General features: G+C 40.5%; 1 protein-coding gene across 1 annotated transcript in view; it reads left to right on the forward strand.

The window, feature by feature from the left end:
* The first annotated feature begins 9,860 nt into the window (after positions 1-9,860).
* C13H9orf153 (chromosome 13 C9orf153 homolog) overlaps positions 9,861-24,926 on the forward strand; it is a 28,344-nt gene continuing 13,278 nt past the window's right edge. The window contains exons 1-3 of the mRNA XM_071600797.1: positions 9,861-9,949; positions 19,070-19,133; positions 20,490-20,684. Of these exons, the coding sequence (XP_071456898.1) occupies positions 9,861-9,949; positions 19,070-19,133; positions 20,490-20,684 (348 nt within the window). The remainder of the gene's footprint in view (positions 9,950-19,069; positions 19,134-20,489; positions 20,685-24,926) is intronic.

Here is a 24,926-nt window from a genome sequence, read left to right on the forward strand (position 1 = left end):
GCCAGTATGTTAGATTCCAGAAGACATGATATTTGTATTCTCCATATGGGGCAGAAAATGAGAAGCCATTGCTCTTTTTGGATCATTGTTATGTAAAGAAAAAAATCCTACCCTACACTTAATTCTCATATTCCTTTCTGTTAGAACCAGTTTCAATAATACTGCCTCCCTGACAGTAATTCACAAAACAGGTTAATAGGTATGTGCTTGCTAAATTTGTATCAAATGGCTTAAATGTGCATCTCATGGGCATTTTCCCAACCAGATTAGTGGTTCCCAAAACTCAGAGGTGAGAAGTCCTTGACTACTGATAGTAACATGGCAGTGCATTGTTTTTCTACCCAAATTGGCATGACCTCTTTTTTTACATTTTTATCAAAATTGTCAAATGCCTCATTTGTGTACCCTTCAACAGTACTAGGAAAAAGACTTCCTTAAAGTGTAGTGCAGAATAGTTCCAAGTGATGAGAGAAAAAAGTGAGGAATATTTTATCCACCTGTTTTACGACTTTTTTTTTTTTCCATCCTAAGAGTCTGCTCAAAGCCTACTTAGATCCTTTTAGTTGGAAGGTCTCTTAAAAACCATCTAACCCATTCCCCTCAATTCTATATAGTAAGAAACAAACTCCAGGGAAGCTGAAGGCCATTTGTCCACATTGCTCTGCAACTAGGAGACAGCTTGGGCCCTACCCCATCACCTCATCCTCATAGGGAACACTTGTGCTCAGCTTTCCAAGGCAGTGAAGGGAAATGATAGTGTAGCTTAATCTGGTCAACATTTGGATAGAGTTTCCTTTATAAGCTGATGAGATCCTCTTGTATTTTATTTTGAGAGAGGGGACAAATATTATTTTCAGTCTTTTTTATGTGAATCACCATCTTGTTTCTTTAAAACTTAGAAACAGTGGTCTACACTAGTAGAGAATATATTACAGCAGCCCAGCCCACTCCATTCTTTTAAGGTATAATAGTGATTATAAAGCAGAACATGGGGGTCTTTACTTAAAATTCTCATTATGTGTACACTTCCTGGTTCCTAGGTCCAATTGCTAAAATTTTTAAACAATATTACAACATTTTGATCACCAACTTTTCTTTTAAAGTAGCCCTTTTTTCACTTAGTCTACTGATTCCCCTGGGTTTGACATATTAAATATTCTCTAAGATGATATACTTTTTTTGAAAGCTGATTCTCATGAATTAAAGTAGCTGAGCTCCTTTGTGTTTGTCCCATTTACTAAAGTATCTGACACAAAATGCACCAAAACTTAGAGCAGCAGTTCATGAGTTTGTATTGATAATATAATTGTTGATCTACTCATAATTTGTGCAATACTGTATGTAGAGATTGAGTTATCAATAAAAAAAAAATGTGGCCTCTATGTTATCAGAAAAATGCCTTTTGTTGAGGGAGAGGTTTGGGGTAGTAGTTGCTAAAGCTACTAATGAATAATTGTGCTTTTTTTTTTTTTTTTTGCCCAGTCTCCACACAACCCCTGAGAGATCTCCTCAAATTGTTCTCATCACCAAATAGCCCTGCTAACAACCATCTTCAAGAGGAAAGAACATTATTCCCACCAAGAATGCTTTTCCCTTCATGTTTACTTCATCTAAGAAGGCACTAACTTTATTTCAGGCAGGGTTTCACAGATAACAGAAATTTTTCTGGACTTTGGAGATCTTAGAGTTGATAAATGAGGCAGACTCCAGTGCAGGGTATCAATATGGTAAATGTTGCTAATGATAATGTTCACTGCACACTTAATGCATGCCAGAAACTGTTCTTACATCTTCATGATAGCTAGAGAAGTAAGACTACTAATTGCCTTTTTCATACATGGGAATCTATAGCAACATGAACAAAATATTTCACTCAAGTAATATAAGTGGCCATATTAGGATTAATATCCATGTCCTCTGGCTCCAGTGTCTATGCTCTTGTGTATATGAGTGTGTGTGTGTGTTTACTGGGGATTTAATTACCACTGAGCTACATCCCCTTCTCTTATTTTTTATTTTGAGACGGAATCTCACTATGTTGTCCATCCTCCTGCCTCAGCCTCCTAAATTCCTGGGATTATAGGCATACACCACCACACCCAGCTCTAAGTCTAAGGTACTGTAAGAACCAATAGAGAGGGTGCACTTGTACAAAGGTATCCTAGAAGCTATGACCCATCAGCTGAGTTTGGAAAGACAATAGAGATTTAGGGAAGAGAATGAACCAAACTAAATGCTTTTTCAAAAGTCCAGAGAGAAGCTAAGCACTGAGGAAAATGAGCTACGCACTGAGGTTAGAGGATGAAGTGGAAGACCTGGGATACCTGACTTTGTATTGCAGAGTTCTGTAGGAGTTGGCAGCACTGAAAATGTTTACAAGGGAGTCATCAGAAAACCATTGCATTCAGAAGTGTCAACCTGGCACTTCTGCAGTGCAAAGTGGGCTGGATGATGAGGGCAAGAGGGAGGTACTACAAAACCCCAGAGAGGACCTGCATTGGGAAGCTTAGGAGTGACAACTCCCAATCTCAACAAGCTGGGCTTTTTGTGACTTTGTTTATACCAGTACAAGTAATAACACAGTTTTTTGGTTTGGGGTTTTGTGTACCACAATATGGAAATATTAAAGACAGGAACTGAATCTCTTCTTTAATGTTCATTTAGCACCAGACATATCATTTTTTTGTAAAATAGCCCTTCCTACAGCCATAACAGGACCATATCATGCAAGCTTGAGCCCTAAGCAGGAAGGTTCTGTTTGTTTTGTTTCACATTCCACTCACAGATCCTGGATATCCTTGTGTCTATGAGGTCATGTGGCAGTGCCCCCTAGGTGACATGTAGACTTGAATGAGATCTCCTGCTTTACAAGATTGATGGAAGAAGCCCACTCTTCCTTATCAGGGTGCTAAATTGAATGGATGAGGCTACAAGGTAGTTAAAAATACCCCTTAAAGAATTTCAGAAGATGAGCCTTCTGTGCTTTGTTGTTCAGAGCATCTCCCAGCCTCCTGTTGCTGGTCCTACAAGAATGATTTTTTTCATCAAAAAGGAAAAGGGTGTAGGGGTGTTGAAAAACCCCTTTAGGTTGGGAGCAGTGGCGCACATCTATAATCCCACAACTTGGGAAGCTGAGGCAGGAAGATAACAAGCTTGAAGCTAGCCTTATTAATGAAAAGCACTGGTGATATAGCTCAGGGGTAAAGTGCCCCTGGATTTGGTTCCCAGTACAAAAAACAAAAAAACCTACAAGATCCCTAAGATTCCCAGTACTTCCTAGGATTTATTCGGCAGGAAATGCCTTAAAAAAAAAAAAAAAAAAAAGAAAAGGAAAAAAAAGGCCTGCCTTGTCATGTTTTCATAGCTGAGAGGTCAGGAAATACAAAAGCCTGTGATGTTAAGCTGAGTCTTGGCACTGTCTCATTTCAGCCTCAAGGCAGACATAACATGGGCCAGAGGCAATATCAGCCCAGATTCAACAAAACAGCCAGTATGAGGCAGTGCAGACTAGGGTATGGGCACAGAAAGGAATATGTTCTGGGTTGAGATAGATCTGAATTTGAATAAAGGTTTCTATCATTTTTATGGCCATGAGACCTGACATAGGTTACTAATTTCTCTTAGTTCATTTCTCCATGTAGAATAATCAGGATGTTTGGGGGATTTGATGAACTAACTACACATAAGCATCATTCTTTTAAGAGAATCAATACATGATCATTCTCATCCCTTTTGCCTGATTTCCTGTGCCATATAATCTGCCAATAGGTTATATCAATCAGAACAAGAGCTTAGGGAAATGAGAATTTTAACACAATAGAAAATTATTGTCCTATATTAAAATCTAGGGAAAATTTTTCTCTATTTCCAGTAAATAAATGGCCACAGTAACTTGTTTGAAAGAACAATAAGTGACTTGTAAATATACAGAGAAATTTTATTGTCTCAGTGGCTGATTAGCCATAGAGAAGAAACCTGCCTTAATCAGAGACCTATTTTGAAAAGCCAACCCATAGAACTCCCAGGTTGGAGAAGGGAGGAAGAGCCACCCTGCCCTGATCCTCTTTTGAGATACCGAGCCCTTGTGGGTTGTGAAGTCACTGGGATGGTCCTCCCTCACTCCCCAAAGGTGAAGGCCACATTTCTTATCTATAAGGCACTGCATTTGACCTTCAGCTGGTCAGTGGCTCTTTATCAGCACTCCTCCTCCTTCCATAGCCTGAGTGGCATTCCATTACTTCCACTCCCATTCATTGTTTTCCATGGATTCCTTTTTTTGTTTGTTTGGTACTGAGGATTGAACTCAGGGGTGCTTTGTCACTGAGCTACATCTCCAGCCCTTTTTATTTTTTGAGACAGGGTCTTGCTGAGTTATTTAGGGCCTAAGTTGCTGAGACTTTCATCAAATTTGTGATCCTCTGTCTCAGTCTGCCCAGTCACTGGGATTACAGGCATGCACCACCACACTCTACTAGATTCCTTTTTGTTTTGTTTTATTTTTAATTTAATAGTAGTAGGGATGGAACCCAGGGCCTGGGATACGAGGCAAATGCTATCCTACTAAGCAACATCCCCAGCCCAGATTCCATGTCAAAGCAGTTCTCAAACTTTGAGGTACAAATAAATCTGGGGATCCTGTTAAAAGGCAGATTCTGATCCCCAAGGTCTGGAGTAGGACCTGGGATTCTGTATTTCTAGCAAAGGCCCAAGTGAAGTTAATCCTATTGCCCTGCAGACCACCTTTGAATAGCAAGGTTTTACAGTTCTATATACTTTTTTTGGTGGGGTGGTACTGGGAGTTGAACTCAGAGGCAGTAGACCACTGAGCCACTTCCCGAGCCTTATCTTGTATTTTATTTAGAGACGGGGTCTCACTGAGTTGCTTAGCACCTCACCATTGCTGAACTCGTGATCTCCTGCCTCAGCTTCCAGAGCACTGGGATTACAGGCATGCTCCACCATGCCCGGCATGGTTTTAAAATACTTCTCTCCAAACGGGCCTGGTTGAAAGTAATAATTGGTGCCCACAATTGTTTTCACTAAGCACCCTTATCCTTTAGATATGTGACATGTTGAAAATATTCCAGGAACCCTCACCCCCATTTTCACTTTGTAGTTTCTTGGTCACTAGGGTTCCCAACACAGCCCCACTGTCTTAGCCAGCAGAAGAACCCAGTCACCCAGAGGGTCCACAGTCATTCTTACCCTAACATTTCTGAACCCAAGTTTTCCCAAATAAAAAGACCACATTTGATGTCTGAGGAAGACAGAAAAGAAAGGGAAAGACTCATATGAACCTTCCTTCCTTCTTTGAATGGCTATTTAAAGGTGTCATGGGACCTTGCCTTTCTCAGGAGATATGCTGTATCTCTTTTTCTTTTTTTAAATTGTGGTTGTGATTTTCAAAACATGAAATTTACCATTTTTTAATTATATAGCTCAGTGGCATTAGGTACATACACATTATTGTACAATCATCACCATCATCCATTTCCAAAACTTTCTCATCCTCTCAAACTGAATCTCTGCTCTTATTAAACACTTAAGACCCACCCTCCTATCCCCCAGCTTCTGGCAACCACCATTCTACTTCCTATCTCTATGACTTTGACCATTCTATGTACCTCATATAATACACTATTTGTCTCTTCATGTCTGGTTTAGGAGATTCATTAAATTTTTTTCTTCTTTATCATCATGAGCCTTTGGCTTAAATATTGACCAGTTATTACCATCATTGTTGACTCTGTGTTGGGGGGGATGGACACTGGAGACTAAACCCAGGGCTGAGCTACACCTCCAGGCATTTTGATTTTGATTTTGATACAAGGTCTCACTAAGTTGCCAAGGCTGGTCTTGAACTCACGATCCTCCCTCCTCAGCCTTCTGTGTAGCTGGGATTACAGACATGTGCCACCATGCCTGGCACCCTTCTTCTTGAAACCTTTCCAATGGAATCCTTAATTACTCAGCTATGAAATTGTCCTTTGAAGATGTGTTGATTGATAGCTACTTATGATCAACTGGGGGCCATTTCTAAGAAAAGCATTAAAAGTTTGCACACTGCGCCAATGTAGCCAAAGCTCTTTACAAAGACACTGAGCAGACACGTTATACCAATAATGAAACATGTCAAATCTTGTCCAAAAAAATTGAGGCAAGCTGACCTATTTGGTGCTGCAACAGACCTTTTCTTGGTCCTTGTTTCTTTATTTTCCAATATTCCATCCATTTCTCACTGAAGCAACGGCTGGTGGCATATGCGTATAATCCCAACAAATCAGGAGGCTAAAGCAGGAGGATTGCGAATTCAAGGCACCCTGACCAATTTAGCAAAATCCTGTCTCAAAATAAAAAGCACAAAGGGCTGTAGTTCTGTGGTTGAGTGCCCCTGGGTTCAAACCTGAGTATCTCAAAAACAAAACAAAGCAAAAACTTTATCCCATGACTACTATAGAACCTTCCAAGACCAGGGAATTCCAGAGTTGACACAACCTCTGTGGCTCGAGAGGTAGTACAAATGCAATTTGCTAAAAATGAGTAAAGCATGTGGAAGATTACAGAGAGGCTGTAACAAATGCAGTTGTTTTATGATTTCCTTTAGATATGTGACATGTGGCAGGGTGGCTGTTAGTTCCTCATCCTTAGGACACTCAAATGGAGACTGGGCATACCCATTGCCAGAAGAGATTTATGCATAACTCTAATTATTCTTCATAATTTATGAAGGATAAAATAAATCACCCCATTCCTACCAGATAAGAATCTGTTATTTTCCGGAGTTTCATTTTTGAAGGTAAATCTTTCATAGTAGAGAAAGATAGTATTTACTTCAAACAAAGCAACTTAGCATTAATCATTTTATAGAGGAGAAAACCCAGATTGTTTTAGGAAATTATACTTTGCTCCTGACATAGCAAATTTCTATGTATCTTAAACTTAAAAACACTACAAAAATTCAAACCACAGTTATTTTCCTCCTGTTAGAGGAAAACAACAAAACAATATCAAGCCAGGTGCAGTGGCACATGCCTGTAATCCCAGTGACAGGGCAGGCTGAGGCAGGATTATCACAAGTTTGAGGTCAGGCTCTGCAATTTAGTGAGGCCCTAAGCAATTTAGAAAGATCTTGTTTCAAAATAAAAAAAAGAGCTGGGGATGTGGCTCAGTGTGTAGCACCTCTGGGTTCAATCCCCAGCAACCCCCCTGAAAAAATCAAGTTTGTATCATAAAAGTGAAATGAATAAATTTGGGCATGTAAGTGATCAAAATAAATCACTCTTTCTCACTACACATGTGTTTGCAATCATTTATTTTGTTGATGTTGCTGCTGTTGCAGTGCTAAGGATTGAACCCAGGGACGACTCACACATGCTAGGCAAGTGTTGTGCCTCTAGCTTCACCCCAAGCCCTTATGTTTGTTTATTTTTAATGCCACTACTACATATCCAAAAATGAAGGTAAGCCTGAAGCCTGGTTTGCCCCAGACAGTTCTAATATATGCCTGTTGTCCCAGCAGAATTATTGGCAGTGGTCATATTGCTTAAATTCTCTCTCAGAGTAACCATTTTGGCTGATAAATTACATGGCCACCTATCAAATATTATGTCAATATCTACCTACATAAGGTTTTCTATATCAATTTCTGTTTCAAGACTGACTTTTTTGTATACCAATGTCCATAGAAACATTATTTATAATAGCCAAAAGGTAGAAGTAATCCAAATGTCCATTAAAAAACAAGGGTTAAATAGGATGTGACATACATAAAAAGGAGTATTATTCAACCTTAAAAAGGAAGGATACAACATGAATAACCCTTGAAGACCTATGCTAAATGTAATGAGGCATTCGCAAAAAGATAAATACTATGTGATTCTAACTTATGTGAGGTACCTAGGATAGTAAAATTAATAAACACAGGAAGTAAAAAAGGCTGAGGGAAGAAGAGGATGGGGAGTTATTGTTTAATGGGTACGAAGTTTTCCATTTTATAAGAAGAAAAGAACTCTGGAGATGAATATTGGCGATGGTCTCATGACAATGTGAATATACTTAATGCCACTGAACTTCACATTTAAAAATGAATAATATGGGTTCTGGGGTTGTGATTCAGTGGTAGAGCACTCGCCTAGCATGTGTGAGTACTGGGTTTTATTCTCAGCACCACATATAAATAAATAAAAAATAAAGTCCATTGACAACTAAGAAAATATTTTTTAAATGTACAATATGGTCAATTTTATGTTATGTATAATATGATCAATTAATGTTGCTAATTTAATGTTTCTATTTTTTTAAGTTGGCAACTCTCAATTAATGACTACTTAATTACATGGTAGATTCCATTCTGGGGAATTGGTTCACTTTATGTTGGGTTGCTACAATAGAATACCTGACACTGGGTAATTTATAAAGAACATAAAATGGGACTGGGATTGTGGCTCAGTGGTAGAGCACTCGCCTAGCATGGGCGAGACCCGGGTTCGATCCCCAGTACCACATAAAAATAAAGACATTGTGCTGTGTCCATCTACACCTAAAAAATAAATATTTTTTTTAAAAAGAAATGTATTTCTTATACTTCTGAAGGCTGGGACATCCAAGATAGAGGAGGCAATCTGGTGAGGGTCCTGTTACTGCATCCTAATATGGTGGAAGGCATCACAGGGAGTGTGCAGATTCAGGTCTCTCTTGCTTTCTTATGAAGCCATTAATGAGAGCCAGCCCTGTCGCCAGCTAGCTGGCCTGGAGACCTATGCTGGGTTCACAAAATCTGGCTACATCAATAACTGAGAAAATGGCAAAGAAAGTATGCAAGAGCACAGAAATACCTTTTCAAAATCCGGGAAAACTCTCGACCTTAGGGATCCATCAGAAATGAAAGAGCGAGCCACCTGAGAATCCTCTATTTATTGGGGAGAAAGACATTGGAGAATGTTTAACCCAAATGAGGCAAGGGATTGGGTTTCAGGGGTTTGCTTGGCAATGTCCTGCAGTAGCAGATTTGACTGACATCTCTGAAAACCATGCCCATCTCAGGGGCTGTATGGGATCAAAGGCAGAGCAAACAAAAAGGACACATACTTTGCACAGCCCAGTCAGAAAAGCAAGGTCAGTCCAGTCCCCTATGCGCTCAAATGCTCCCAGCTCACACACACAGCCCATGGCTGGCTCTTGACACTACCCCAATGTCTTTATCTAACACTAATAGCCAAAGGCATTACCTCCAAAACCATCGGAATATGAATTTGGGGATTTAAACTTCCACTGTGTTAATTTGGGGTTCAAATCATAGAAAGTTCCTTCAGCAAAATTCTCAGTGATTGCTACAAGAATCTCCCAAGGAAAGAAACTAAGTTCAGAGCATAGCTTCACGGTTCAGGTAGATAATTCACATGGCCATGTTGCTCCCAACCCACTTCTCCCCACAGCTAGACAGGTGTAAAAAGTGTGGCCTTTTATCTTTTTAACAGCTCCAATTTCTCCTCTGTACTTTTCTCCATGTCTGTAGTAGGAAAATTTGACTGAGTAGAAATTATAGTCACAGTTCAGGTATTTAATGTTCACTCTTTTTAAAAAAATGCCCTTCCATCCTCTTCTCTCCATCTATCCATTACCCTCACACAGGAAAATAATCCTCTGCCCCTTAGTATCACACAGCTGTTTGTATGACCTTTGGGGTGTCCAAATGTCACAATGGAAAGTTACTCAATTGCCACTCAATTAGCATTAGCATTAGCATATGCCAGGTTCAGGGCTGGATCTTAGGGCTACAGGATGAATGAGACTCAGCCACTGCCCTTAGATGACATAGATTCATGACAAATGACCACCAAAGAAAGGTAATTTTAAGACACATGGTAAATGCAGTGATGGATCTAGTTCTGGGATACCATGGGAAGACTGAAAAAGTGGAGGTGAAGCCAGTCTGGGCTGGACAAGGAAGGTGGGCTGAGAGGGGCTGGGGAAGGAGATGGACAGATGAGAGCTGGGAGGTGACCCCGTGTGTGGGCTCATTTTTACCACTGGGGGTTTGGAGGCAGAAGCCAGCTGGTCATGACTGAGCCTGCACAATCTTCATCATTCTCTCTGGCCATAATCTCTAACAGCCTTCTCTCCCTAGCCTTCCCCACCTCCTTCCCTCTCCTGCCCTGTTCCCACGGACACTGGGCTCTGGCTTTGCTCTGCTCCCCTGCCTGGCCTCCTTTCTTTTCCTTCTCCACACATCCAGACTTGAGAGTGTACAGATAGAGATAAGAACATGAAAGGGAAGGAAATGGAAAACTGCTAGAGAGCTTTTTCTCCCCTTTTCCAGAGCCTGAGCAAGCTATGTGTCTTGGACCAAACTGAATGGTGGTAAGACATGAACTGGTTAAAGCTGCCTCTCCATACCCCAACAGAGTTGTCAGTCCTTATGGACACCAATAAGGTCACAACCCTTCCAACTGAAAGGTCCCTAAACATATACAGTTCTCTGGAGATTGCCCACAAAGCTTGGAACCCTAGCATTAAAACACAGGCAGCTTCCCATGTGATTCTTCCCCTTCCTCTGTGTGTGGGGGTGGGGGTTCTAGGGATCAAGCCCAGGGACTTGTGCATACTAGGCCTGTGCTTACCACTGGGCAGCCACATCCCCATCACATGCAATTCTACTGGATGGGATTTTACTGTTTCTGATCCTCTGTACTCTCTCCTACACCTGCTACCATCCATACTCAGGCATATTTTCTACCCTCTTTCTTTCTTATGCTCTACCTTACATTTCAGTCTGCCAACAGCACCCGCAGACACACAAGACCCGTGAGCCCTGGCCAGTGTTCCCAGACTCATCTAGAATCTCATCCAGTAACCTTGCCAGTTCCCTGGAGAAAGAGTGGGAGAGTAACCCTTCACTGCACTAAAGGAAGTAATGTAGGAAGGAGTATACACATAGACGGTGGGCACAGTCTGAGTTACAACAAACCAAAAGGAAATCTGTCCTTCCTCCTTTGGGTTCTTGTGCTGTAGAGCATCCACGTCCCTGTGTTTCCATCTTTGGAAGTCTGGCTCTTTCATTTCAGGATTCCATCCTATACACCAAGTGCTGCTGCCTCCACGAAACAAACCAAGTGAAGCAAACCTACAACCTGCACCAGGTGCCAATTCTTTTCCTTTTCTGAAAAGACAGGCATCTTCTGATGATGGTCACTAGGCTCTTTCCTGAGGCACCCATGTTGTGCCTGTGTTAGTCTGTTTTGTGTTGTGATAACAAAATACCTGAGGCTATGTACTTTATAAAGAAAACTGGCTTATTTGGCTCTCACTTCTGAGGATCAAGAAGTTCAAGATCAAGCAGCCACATCTGAGGGTCTCTCATAACATGATGAGAAAGCAGAAAGGCATGCAGAAGAGACAGCAAGAGAAGTGGGGCTTGCTCTATAACAACCCGCTCTCATTTCTAGCCCACTATTGAAGGAAAGGCATTAATCCCTCATAACAATCTCTTAAAGGCCCTACTTCCCAGCAATGCTATAAGGGCAATCAAATTTCAGCATGAGTTTCAGAGGGCACAAACCATAGCAGGTGCTAATTAAACAGATAACATTTATGAGACTACCTCTAGGGGTCAGGAAGTCTTGTAAACACTCTTCGTGAGTTAGCTCATCTACTCCTCACTTATCATCCACATTTTACAGTGTTGCACTCACTACTGAGGTCAAAGGCTAGCAAGAAGGCCTCTGATTCCATTACATCATCTGGGGAAAATAAGGCACATACCACTGAGCAATATGGAAAATAAATGCTACTGAGGAACACAGAGACTCTGTGAAGAGTTCAAAATGTTTAGAGAGCAGGGAGATGACTGCCATGAGGGAACAGAGAAAGTTTTAGGAACAGTTCTGGAGCTAGGCTTTGGTAAGTAGGCTGCAGCCATGAGATGACACAGAGGGCCTTGGTGCGGGAAGTACAGCACAAACAGAAGTGGGAGACTGAGGGGAAATGGGGAAGACAGAAAGTACCACTATTGGGCCAGAGCCATCTGAAAGGAAAATAGAGGTGGACACATGTAAAGTGGTCTGGGAGTAGGAAGAGCCCTGTTCTGGAAGCAGATGAGTTTTTATTTTGTGGGCCAGGAAGAAAAGTAAAAAGTAGAAAGTAAAAAGTTAGAACCAAGCCATGCCCATTAGCACACACTTGTAATTCTAGTTATTCAGGAGGCTGAGTTAAATTACAAGTTAAAGGCCAATCTGGGTAACTTAGTAAGATGCTGTCTCAAAATAAAATTGAAAAGGGCTGGGGACGTAACTCAGTGGTAGAGCATTTGTCTAGCATGTGTAAGAGCCTAGGTTCAATCCCTAGCACCGAAAAAAAAAAAAATTAGAATATGGGATTTTCCAGGCACTAGAACTATTCTCTAATAGTTTGTGATACATACCCATGAATACCTGTCATTGTGCACTTGTCAAAAGTCACAGAATTTCCATTAAGAGTGAGCCATGGGGGCTGGGGATGTGGCTCAAGCAGTAGCGCGCTCGCCTGGCATGCGTGCGGCACGGGTTCGATCCTCAGCACCACATACAAACAAAGATGTTGTGTTCGCTGAAAACTAAAAAATAAATAAATATTTTTTTTTAAAAAAAGAGTGAGCCATGGACCCTATTAACACAGATGGTACTAAATACAAAGATGGAAACTCCTGCCCATCTCAAAGTTGAAGCCAAAGCAAAGGCTTTTAAGGTCAAGAAGGCAATGCTGAAAGGTGTCCACAGTCATAAAAAGAAGATTTGGCATCATGCAACTTCTCTGACCTAGGACACAGTCCAGGTACCCTCAGAAGAAAACCCCTAGGAAAAACAAGCTTGACCACTATGCCATCATCAAGTTCCCCTGACCACTGAGTCCATGATGAAGAAAATAGAAGCTCATTGTGGAGGTCAAGGCCAAAAGCACCAGCTCACACAGGCTTGTGAAGCAGCTCTGTGATATTGGTGTATCCAGAGTCAACACTTGATCAGGCCTGGTGGAAAGGAGAAGCACAAATTCAGCTGGCCCCTGATTAACATCCTTTGGATATGGACTCATCTAAACAGCTTATTCAGCTAATTCTAAACATACTGGGTTTTGTTTGTTGGTTGGTTGGTTTTTTTTAACCATTAAGAAAAAGAAGAGTAGCATACTTGCCTAGCATGTATGAGGCACTAGGTTCGATTCTCAGCACCAAATATAAATAAGTAAAAATAAAAGTCCATCAACAACTAAAAAATATTTTAAAAAATAGAAGAAGAAAAAGAAAAAGAAAGAGTGAGCCCAAGTGTAAACTACTGACTTTAGTTTAATCATTTTTCAGTATTGACTCATCAATTATAACAAATGTACCATATCAGTACAGAAATTATATAATAGGGGAAACTGCATGTATGATGAGAGGAGGGGCCCGTGGGAAATACTGTACTTGCTGACCAATTTTTCTGTAAAACTAGAAGTGCTCTAAAAATAATGTCTGTTTATTATTTTAAAAATAAGTCTTTCTTATGGGGTGAAGGTGGGAGTTCATAACCCACTTGAATCAAAGTGTGGAATATGATATGTCAAGAAATTTGTAATGTTTTGAACAACCCACAATAAAAAATTTTAAAAAAAAATAAGTCTTTCATTAGCAATATAATAGTGGGTAGAATAGTTGCTTATTCTAGTCAAGAAAACTCAGGCTTTTGAATGTTGCATTAATTAATTAATTTGATATTGGGGATCAAATTCAGGAACTTGTGCATGCTAGGCAGATGTTCTATCACCAAGCTATACCTCCAGCCCTAAATACTGCATTTTAAAAGCAGTTATTTCTGAGGGGGCAGTTGAAAATTTCATATTCTACCTCCAAGTTCCTTTTTCCTATAAAATGTTCAATATATGTCATTTTTAATGTGTACCACTATAAAGCCCCAAATCAGAGGCCGTTATAATCTAACATCTCATCAGAATGAATGAGTTATCCCCACCCCCTCAGCACCAGTAGAGTGCATGAGCAGCCTCCTACTGCCAGTTCCCAAGGCCAGGTGACAATCTGTCACTTCCCCAATACATTGTGTAGGCCAGTAAAACCCCTCCACCAATCTGCTCTTGGCCAGTGCCAGACTCTTCCCCTGGCTGAGGTGCCAAATTCAATAGTTCCATGTTTCAAATTCTGATTGTGTTATAGTCAATAGTAGCAAATTGTATTCCAGAATCAATCAATTTGTATTCAGTTCACCTTCTCACAGCCCAAGCAGAAGACCTATACAGATGCTTCTCATCTTGTGCTGGGATTACATCCTGATAAACCCATAAATCGAAAATACGCTATGTTAACAATGCATTGACTACAGCTAATCTATTAACCACTGCAGCTTAGCAACAGCATGCTGTGGAGTGTCTGTCAGCTGTTTGCCCTAGTGATAGGGCAGTGGCTGACTGGGCTCTGGGGTTTGCTGCTGATGCCCAGTATCATGACAGATCAAACTGCATATTTTCAGTCTGGGAAAAGATCCTAATTCAAAATCTAAAGTATGGTTTCTACTGAATGTGTGTCACTTCCTACTGTAACAGAGTCAAAGAATCCCAAATTGAACCAGCATAAGTTGAGGACCAGCTGTAATTACTGAGTGCCAGTTACTGGGCAAGACGAGGGGATCCATGGGAAGACAGACTCGAGGCTAAGTAATCCAGGGAAATCAGCCAGAAAAGCCTGTTAGGCATTCTGGAAAGACCAGGCAAGCACTAATTAAGGCTAATGAGGAGGGATAGCAGAGAGGATCTAAAGACAGGATAGTCAGACAAGGTGGACCATAATCTCAGCTACTCTAGAAACTGAGGCAGTAGGATCACAAGTTCAAGGTCAGCCTGGACAACTTAGCAAGACCTGGTCTCAAAATTTAAAACAATAAAATGAATGACTGGGAATGTAGCTCAGTTGTAGAGCACTCCTGGGTTCAATCTCTAGTACCACACACACTAAATAAATAAAAATTAAAAAAAAATAAAAATGGGACAGTTGTTAACTTGTTATGGTTTATCCTGTCTCCAACTGATTAGGCCAAGAGGGAGAAGTAAAAAAGGGTCTTCTGGTCCCTATGGAAACCCTCAGGTCCCTATTGGCTCACCTCCTCTCTAAGGGCCTTCTCACTTACACCAGCATCCCAAAGCATGGAATCCAGCCATCTCTCCATTAGGCCACAGTATGTTGGGGATTTCAGAGGAAAAAGCAATGAAATATAATGAAGTCATACTTCATTGTTGCAGTAATTCACTCGCAGGTCAGCATGAGAAAGAAAGAAGAAGCAGAGCAAGCAAAGCAGCAGCAGAAAAAAAAAGTCCTTTATTGTGTACAAGCAATCTTTTTATAGTATTGTGAACAAAGAAGGCAGCCTTCCAACAGCAATAAGTCAGGTCTTTCAGCTAATTAAACGTAGCATACAGAAGTTTTACTTTCTAATCAGAAGTGACCCGCTTCTCATGGCTAATTTACTCTCGGCCTGGAGCCTGCCGAGCTCTGCTCTTGTTAAGAACAGATAATAAAATTTTTCTCAGCGCCCTCCTAGCCCACTTGGCAGAACATCCCGTTTGCAGGCAAGTCCTCCCAAGGACAGCAGACACCTCATTTTCAAGCATGTCCGCTGTTACCTTATCTAAACCTTGAAGGAGCCTCTCGTTTGCAAGCAGACCCTCCCAAGGACAGCAGACACCTCGTTTTCAAGCATGTCCGCTGTTACCTATCTATACCTTGACAGAATATCCCATTTGCAGGCAGACTCCATCAAGGACAGTAATAGTAACACAGTCACATCTGATTCTCTACACTTCATCAATTGAAAATGCAAGATTGTAACTATTTCACAGAATTTCTATTTTCTTCTTAATAGCTCTTGCACATTTAAATGTTGAGCATTTCCTCAAAGACTGAATTAATCAGATGGTCTTAAATAACATTCAGCTGACAGAATACATTTCATCCTGGCTAATGTATCTTTCACATCGTTTGCTTGTTTATGTTTATTGAATTGTCAGTCTTTTATCACTACTATTGAGTTATATTAAACTCGAGTTTCTTTTTAAAAAGAGATCAGTGGTTCAATAGTATTCATTGAAGCTTAAAATAATGATGGAAACAGTAATGTATATCCTATACATCAGAATAACCTATGAATATACATGGTGACCACGACTCAAGAATCGTGAAGAATGTCAATCAGGACATACAAGATTGAAAAAATCTGTAGATATAACTACATAAAATACTATATATGTAACTACATAAAATACTATATATATAGCACCATGACCTGACCATATTTTTGCTGGATTATTATCTCTGGCCCATCCTAAAGTCCTTCCAGATGCTATAGCTATTACAAACTCTGTCTTTCCCCGAAGACACCCTTGTGAACTTGCAGGAAAGCTGAACATAATCAAATTCCTGCGATCCCCAAATTGGTCACTGTCTACTGGGAGCTTTGTTCCAGCCAGGGAATCATTCTCAAAAAATTTAATGCTTTGGCCAGGTGCAATGATGCCTCTGCTATTTGGGAGGCTGAGCCAGGAAGATTACAAGTTCAAGGTCAGTCTCTGCAACTTAGTGAGAAACTGTCTCCAAGAAAAATAAATAAATAAATAAAAGGGACTGGGAATGTGGCTCAGGGGTAGAGTTCTTGCCTAGCATGTGTGAAGCCCTGGATTCAATACCCAGTAACAAAAAAAAAAAAAAAAAAACAACCACAGAAAACTTTAATACCACTTTCCAATCAATATCTTATACTCTTAAGTATGAAAACAGGGTATGAAATGTATGTGTATGATTTAAGGAATTTAAAACAACAACAACGTGTACTTACCAACAGGCTAACAAGCTAGATCTTAGAATGCCCTGGGTGGTTTGTCCCATGATGAGCACCGCCCCCAACCCTGACCATTCTCAGTTCTGTGGACTTCATTCTCTTATTTTTCACTGTAATTTTGCCTTTGATTTGTGAGTCCCTCACAAAACAGTCTGTGCTTTTGAAATGGAATAGCAGGCCACCCCTGAAAGGGGAAAATGATTTCTTTTGCCCATTGATTCTAAATCATACTGTATTATAAGGGACACAGAGGAACAGCCAGAGGAAGAGATGGATGTGGAAGGAAAGCATGGGGTGACTAGGCTCCAACAAACCAAGTTTGAGAGTTGTTTTGTGTTGGTATTGGGGATCCCAGGAGTGCTTTACCACTGAGCTACACCCCTAGCCTTTCTTATTTTTATTTTGAGACAGAGCCTTGCTCAGTTGCTGAGGTTGGCCTTGAAGTTGCAATCCTCCTGCTTCAGCCTTCTGAGTTTCTGGGGATTACAGGTAACACCATGCCCAGCTGTTTGAGTTTTTAACAAAGCTTGATCTCTCCTTTCATTCCTTAACCCTCACTCTCTTCTACTGAAATTTGGTAAGTGTCCTTCCAGATGACTTCCTGTGAATTCACAATTAGGGTTATATATTCACTTGATAAATATATTATCTCTCTTCTATACATACAATACATACATGGCTTTATTATTTATATATATATAGACTCATACTGCACAATGACATTAATATGTATTCAATTAATGAATACTATTTTACCAGTAAGTTTCTCCACAAGGCAGCCAGAGCACTCCCTCAGGAATGGGTGTCAGGATCTGCTGCACAACCAGAGTCCCAGGCCTGCCTGCAGGGCCCTAAGAAGACAGGGCCCTCCTTCCTCCTCTGCTGCCCTCCCACCTCTCTTCCCCCTTCCCTGTCTCTCCTGCAACCTGCTCTCCCTCCAGCCCCTCAAACACACGGCCTTTGCCCTGGCTGTTTCCTCTACCCAGGTCCTTCCTCTAGGCTCACTCTCACCTCCTATAGGCTTCAGTCAACCCGTTACCTTCCCAATGAGGTGGACTCCACCACCCTGCTTAAACAGCACCCTCCCGCACAGCACACCAACCCCTTGACTCTAATCTAGTTTATATCCTTAGCACTTATGACTTCCAAACTGACTAATTCATTTATTATGGTAGCTTTTTCCATATATGCCTCCCTGCTTTCTACCATGTAAACTGCCACATAAACAGAAATCTGCATTCTGCTTCTTAGCGTATCCCAAGGAACTAACAGTGCCTGATTCACAACAGGTACTCAATAAATATTTGTAGAAGTTTTAGAAATCTTAAGGCTAAGTTCTGCACCTGAAACATTATAAACATTACGTATTTGCTGAATTAATTATGTCCTCCATTTAAAATACAGACAAAAATTCAAGTGGGGAAGGAAGGAAGGAGAGAGGGGAGGAGAAGAAGAAAAGTGCAGGAGTTAAAGAAAAAGTAGGAAGTAGCTGAGGCAAACTTCTGGTGAGCGCCACCTGGTGGTAAAGCTGTAGAGTCTGGATCCCTGGACAAAAAAGAAGGGATTTAATGGTGTGGTTGAAATCCAGTAATACTGTCAAGGTCATACCTTAAAATGGCCATTATATAAGCTTTGCTTTATAATATTTTTTGTAATGTATAAGCTTTTAGAGGGCAGAGATGGAAAAGTACATCTTAGGAGGGTTGATGTAATAGATATTAGGGATGACAAGTATTCAAATGCCTACTCAGACAAAAACTTATTTTCTGAGGAAACTTGTTTCCCAGCTATCATCCGTGTCCAGCACAGACAGCTAACTGTTTGGTCACTCAGAGGAAATTCTCAAGGGGTGTTAGAAATAAAACGCAGACACACAATTTACCTTTAAACCAAGCTCCAGGACGGCTCCTCTGCCCCCGGCCTCAAGCTCTCCAAACGGGAGACTAAGGGACTACACCATAGGCTGGTGAGAGAGAGCGAGCACGCTTTGGAGTGGACTTTTATTAGGGGACTCTAAATTCTTGGGAAATCCCGGTCCAATGAGGGTCAAGGGGGGCAGGGTTACAAGGACAGGTGAGGTGACTGGATCCCTGGGGATGTGGAGAGACACGCCCCTACACGAAGACACAGTTGCTGGAACCCCAGAAGACGGACTGTCTAGCAGCGTGAGTCAGACCCAGTCACAGGCAAGATTGGTCTCCCACACCCAACTACTGAAGAGATGATGATGATGATGATGATGATGATGATGATGACGATGACGACGACGACGACGACAGAAAGGCGAGTGACTCACCCGAAATGGAGATTCAACCAAGAGATTTCATTGGGGGGGGGGGGGCTGCCTGAAGGAGAGGTAGAGAGCAGAGAGGGAAGAGGGCAGAAAGAGAGAGAGAGAGAGAGAGAGGGTAGAGAGAGGAGAGAAAGAAGAGGAAGAGGGCAGAGAACAGATAGAAGAGAGCGTGTGCTTACAAGCTTTGGCTTAAGAAGGGTTGCGTAGGGGACATGGCGGGTGTTGATTGGCAGGGTGACTCAGGAACAGCGAGTGGACACTGTGTCCTTTGGGGATTGGTCAAGGAAACCTTTGAATTTGGCACTCTTGGCTTGGTGCCCTTTGGAGAGGAGGGAGAGGAGTAAGGGATTCCATGATGTTCTCCAAGAAGGGGGAGTCTCCTGCACCCCAACAATAATAACAACAACAATACCTACAATAAAGTTAAGAGGTGTAACTTGTTTTTTCTTATTTCATACTGAGTAAGAAAACAAATCATATCTCCACAAAAAGAGAGCTGCATACTGAGGCTATGTAGGACAAAAGACCACAGAGCAGCCCTGTATTAGCCATGTCTTGTGTTGTTCCGGTGCTTTGATGGCTGGGGCCTTCCTGACCCTGGATGAATTGTTCTTTCAGGCATTAAATAATTCCTTGGGATTGTGTGCCTTACAAATGCAAACCAACCAGAGCCTATGCTCCCAACCACCTCCTGTGTTGAAGTTTTACACTATTTACTTTCTGTAATCACTGCAGGATCAGTTACCACAAACCTGTAACAGCCTCTGTACTCCAGGGCTTGCTGTATTTATTAAGACTAGTTGATCTTAAACCTTACCCTGCCTGCCTTATTCTTTCCCATGGAAGCCATACTAACAGCTCTTCCATATTTTCCCCACTCCTACCCTGTCCTTGGATCAACACTGGTGCTTCCTCTGGTGCCTCCAACCACACACACAGCATGTCATATTACCCCTTTCCACTCTATTTTCAATAGTAATCATTTCTTGGTCTGTTGGCCTTACTGAATTTCAATTTTCTATTAACACACAACATTTTAAAATTATTGATTGATTGATTGATTGATTGATATACTGGGGGCTGAACCCAGAGGTACTCTACCTCTGACTTACATTCCCAGCTCCTGCCTTCTATTTTACATTTTTGGACAGAATCTTGCTAAGTTGCCTAGACTTTCCTTGAACTAGGGATCCTCCTGCCTCAGAGTTGCTGGTATTACAGGTGTGTGCCACCACATCCAGCTATTATACACCATATTTTAAAACAAGGTCCTCATAAGTAAGATGCCCAGGGAATGCGGGATCCTGGCCCCTTGGAATTATGTTCCTCTGCCTCTGTCCCCACAGCAGTATGGCTGCTGTCGTCATGGGCACCTCATTTGCGCCTCACCTCCTTCCCACAAGCAAAGCCATTTCTGCCACCCTGAAATAGATCGGAATCCTCCAGCTGAAAAAGGAGATGCCCCTCAAGCAGGCCAGCTCCAAGTAGAATGTGGAACAAGGAGTCTCAGCAGTCTTGTGGCATGTCTTTCCTGTCCCTCGGTAGGAAGGCCTCGGGACTGCTACATGAGAGAGTTAAAGCAGGAATCATGTCAATCAAAAAATGTAAGACAGTATTCATGATGACCAGAGGTGAGTTAGGTGAGTGGGTGGACTTTCCATGAGCAATCATTGGTGAGAAAAGCAAGATGTGGAAATTGAGTGTAATGGGATTCTAGTTCTGTAAACAATTACTATGTATGTGTGTTTATATGCCAGCATGTGACTATATAAACACAGGGAAAAATGAGCCTAATTCTATGGGCTACTTGATAAAGTAACTAATAAAGTATAGCAGAGGAGAGGAAAAAGGGCAAAAAGAAAAACTAAATTACACTGGACTGGGGATGTAGCTCAGTGATAAAGCATCCTTGATCCCTGGGTTTAATCCCCAGCACCTCAAGAAAAGAAAAGTTAAATTGCACCAAAAAATATGTAAAATTCAGTGATTTTTGCTAATTTTACAGAGTTTCTCAAGCAACATTACAATCTAATTTTAGAACTTTCCCATCACCCTCATTAGAAAGCTATTTTCATTCCCTCCCCATTGCCCCCTTCAGCCTCAGGAAAGCACCAATAGTTTGCTTTTGATTTGACCAACAGTCTGTGCAGTCAGGCCCTTTTGGGACTTGCACCTTATTTGCTGCAAGAAGCCCCTTTACCCTACCCTACTATGAGTCAGCCTCCTTATATCAAAGAAAACATTTGGCATTTGATTTTTTTGGGATTGGCTAACTTCACTTAGCATTATCTTCTCCAACGCCATCCATTAACCTGCAAATGCCATGATTTTATTCTTTTATTGCTGAGTAAAATTCCATTGGGTATATATGCCACATTTTTTTAATCCATTCATCCACTGAAGGGCATCTAGGTTGGCTCCACAGTTTAGCTATTGTGAATTGTGCTGCTATAAACATTGATGTGGCTGTGTCCCTGTAGTATGCTGTTTTTAAGTCCTTTGGGTATAGTCTGAGGAGAGGGATAGCTGGGTCAAATGGTGGTTCCATTCCCAGATTTCCAAGGAATCTCCATACTGCTTTCCATATTGGCTGCACCAATTTGCAGTCCCACCCAGCAATGTGTGAGTGTACCTTTTTCCCCACATCCTCGCCAACACTTATGGTTGTTTGTCTTCATAATAGCTGCCATTCTGACTACAGTGAGATAGTATCTTAGACTAGTTTTGGTTTTCATTTCTTTAATTGCTAGAGACGATGAACATTTTTTTCATATATTTGTTGATTGATTAAATATCCTCTTCTGAGAAGTGTCTGTTCATGTCCTTGGCCCATTTATTGATTGGGTTATTTGTTTTTTGGTGTTTAGCTTTATGAGTTCTTTATATACTCTAGAGATTAGTGCTCTATCTGATATGTGAGGGGTAAAAATTTGCTCCCAAGATGTGGGCTCTCTATTCCCTCACAGATTGTTTCTTTTGCTGAGAAGAAACTTTTTAGTTTGAGTCCATCCCATTTATTGATTCTTGGTTTTAATTCTTGCCCTATAGGAGTCTTATTAAGGAAATTGGGGCCTAATCCCACATGATGACGATTAGAGCCTACTTTTTCTTTTATTAGATGCAGAGTCTCTGGCTTAATTCCTAGGTCCTTGATCCATTTTGAGTTGAGTTTTGTGCATGGTGAGAGATAGAGGTTTAATTTCATTTTATTGCATATGGATTTTCAGTTTTCCCAGCACCATTTGTTGATGAGGCTATCTTTTCTCCAATGCATGTTTTTGGCGCCTTTGTCTAATATAAGATAATTGTAATTTTGTGGGTTAGTCTCTGTGTCCTCTATTCTGTATCATTGGTCTACTAGTCTATTTTGGTGCCAATACCATACTGTTTTTTGTTACTATTTCTCTGTAGTATAGTTTAAGGTAAACGAATTCATCAAAGTATCAGGTTATGAAATCATTTCTGTATATCAGAGACAAATCCTCTGAGACGGAAATGAGAAAAACTACCCCATTTACAATAGCTTCAAAAAAAAAAATACTTGGGAATCAACTTAGCAAAAGGTGAAAGACCTATACAATGAAAACTACAGAGCCCTAAAGAAAGAAATCAAAGAAGACCTTAGAAAATGGAAAGATCTACCTTGCTCTTGGATAGGCAGAATTAATATCATCAAACTGACCATACTTCCGAAAACACTATACAGATTTAATGCAATTCTGATCAAAATCCCAATGGCATTCCTCTTAGAAATAGACAAAGCAATCATGAAATTCATCTGTAAAAATAAGAGACCCAGAATAGCTAAAGCAATCCTTAGCAGGAGGAGTGAAGCAGGTGGCATCACTATACCAGACCTTAAACTATACTACAGAGCAATGTATCTGTACATTTTTGATAAAGGAATGTTAAAGTATCCTACTATAGTAGTGGAGTCATCTCTTTCTCCATGAGGTTCTATGAGGTTTTTGCCTCATATATTTTGATTCTTTGTGAGGCAAAAACATATTAAGGATTGTTTTGTCTTCTTGGAGAACTGTCCCCTTTATTGTTATGTAAACCCTCTCTTTAACCCTGTTAACATTCCCTGCTCTGAAGTCTGCCCTGTATGAAATTAATATACTTCTCCTCCTTTCTTTTGATTAGAGTTAGCATGGTACATCTTTCTCTATCCCTTTATTCTTGATCTAAATGTCTTTATATATAAAGACTGTTTTTTGTAGACACTGAATTATTGAGTCTTCTTTTTTGAATCATCCTGAAATTTCTGTATTTAGTTAACTTTAGACAGTAAAAGTAATTATTGATGTAGTTGAATTAAGATCTACCATTTTTTGCAGTTTTCTATTTGTTGCTCTTGTTCTTTGTTCCTATTGTTATCTTTCACATCTTTTGTGTGAAAAAAATATCTTTTGTGGAGCAATTTTTATTCCATTTTTATCCTTTCTTAAGATATCAATAATACTTATCTTACTATTTTTAGCAATTGCCCTAAAGTTTGTAATAAACATTTACAAGTAATCCAAGTCAGCTGGGTATGGTGGCACTCACCTTTAATTCTAGCAACTCCAGAGGCTGAGGCAGGAGGATTGCAAGTTCAAGGCCAGCCTCAAGAATTTAGTGAAACCCTCTCTCAAAATTAAAATAAAAAAAAAAAAAGTGATGTAGCTCAGTGGTAGAGTGCCCTTCGGTTCAATACACAGTATACACACACACACACACACACACACACAAATCCAAGTCCACTTTCAAATAATACTGTACTGCTTCACTGGTGGTAAAGGACCCTATGACAACAAAATATTACTAATTCCTCCCTCTCATTCCTTGTGTCATTGTCATTGATTTCACTTACACATAAGCTATAATCATTGAATACATTTTGCTATTATTAATATCAAACAAGCTGTTATCTGTTAGATTAATTAAGAATAAGAAGTAAGCATTTTATTTTACTTTGCATCTATTTTTTTTCTCTAATATTCTACCTTTCTTTATGTAACTCTGAATTTCTGACACATAATTTTCTTTCTCACTCTGAAGAATTTCTTTACGTTTTCTTTGGATTGAACTCAAGGCCTCAAGCATGCTAGGTGAACACCCCATCACTGAGGGACAGCCCGAGCTTCTTTAGCAAGGCAGTTGTACTGGCAACACATTTCATTAACGGGGCCACAGTGGTACAGGTCTATAATCCCAGTGACTCAGCAAGCTGAGGTAGGACAGCAAGTTTGAGTCCAGCTTGGGCAACTTAGTGAGATTCTATCTCAAAAAAAAAAAAAAAAGAAAGAAAAAAATAAGGGGGGCTGGGGATGTAGTTCAATAGTAGATCACCCCTGGCTTCAATCCCTAGTACTGCAAAAATAAATAAATAAATATAATAAGAAAAAATCACCTCAATGTTAGAGAATATCTTTATTCTTTACTTTTGAAGGATAATTTCATAAGACAGAAAAATTTTCAGTTGCTGTATTTTTTCCCCAAGACTAAATATTTCTCTCTTTCTTCTTGAAATGGTTAATAAGGAGAAATTAGGCACCATTTTCATCTTTTGTCCTTATAGATAAGGTGTCTGGTATCTTTCAAGATTTTTTCTTTATCTTTGCTTTTCAGCAATTTGAATATAACTATGTACAACTTTTGTTTTTTGTGTTTTATTTTTCACTTTTTGTATTTATCAGCATCTGGTTCCGGTGTTTGCTCTGTCTCTTCAAACTGACTTTCTGCCTCTTCACGTGCCTTGTAATATTTTTCACTAAAAGCTAAGCATGATTGCGGTACTG

This window comes from Marmota flaviventris, chromosome 13, assembly GCF_047511675.1.
Source record: "Marmota flaviventris isolate mMarFla1 chromosome 13, mMarFla1.hap1, whole genome shotgun sequence".
Lineage (NCBI taxonomy): Eukaryota > Metazoa > Chordata > Mammalia > Rodentia > Sciuridae > Marmota > Marmota flaviventris.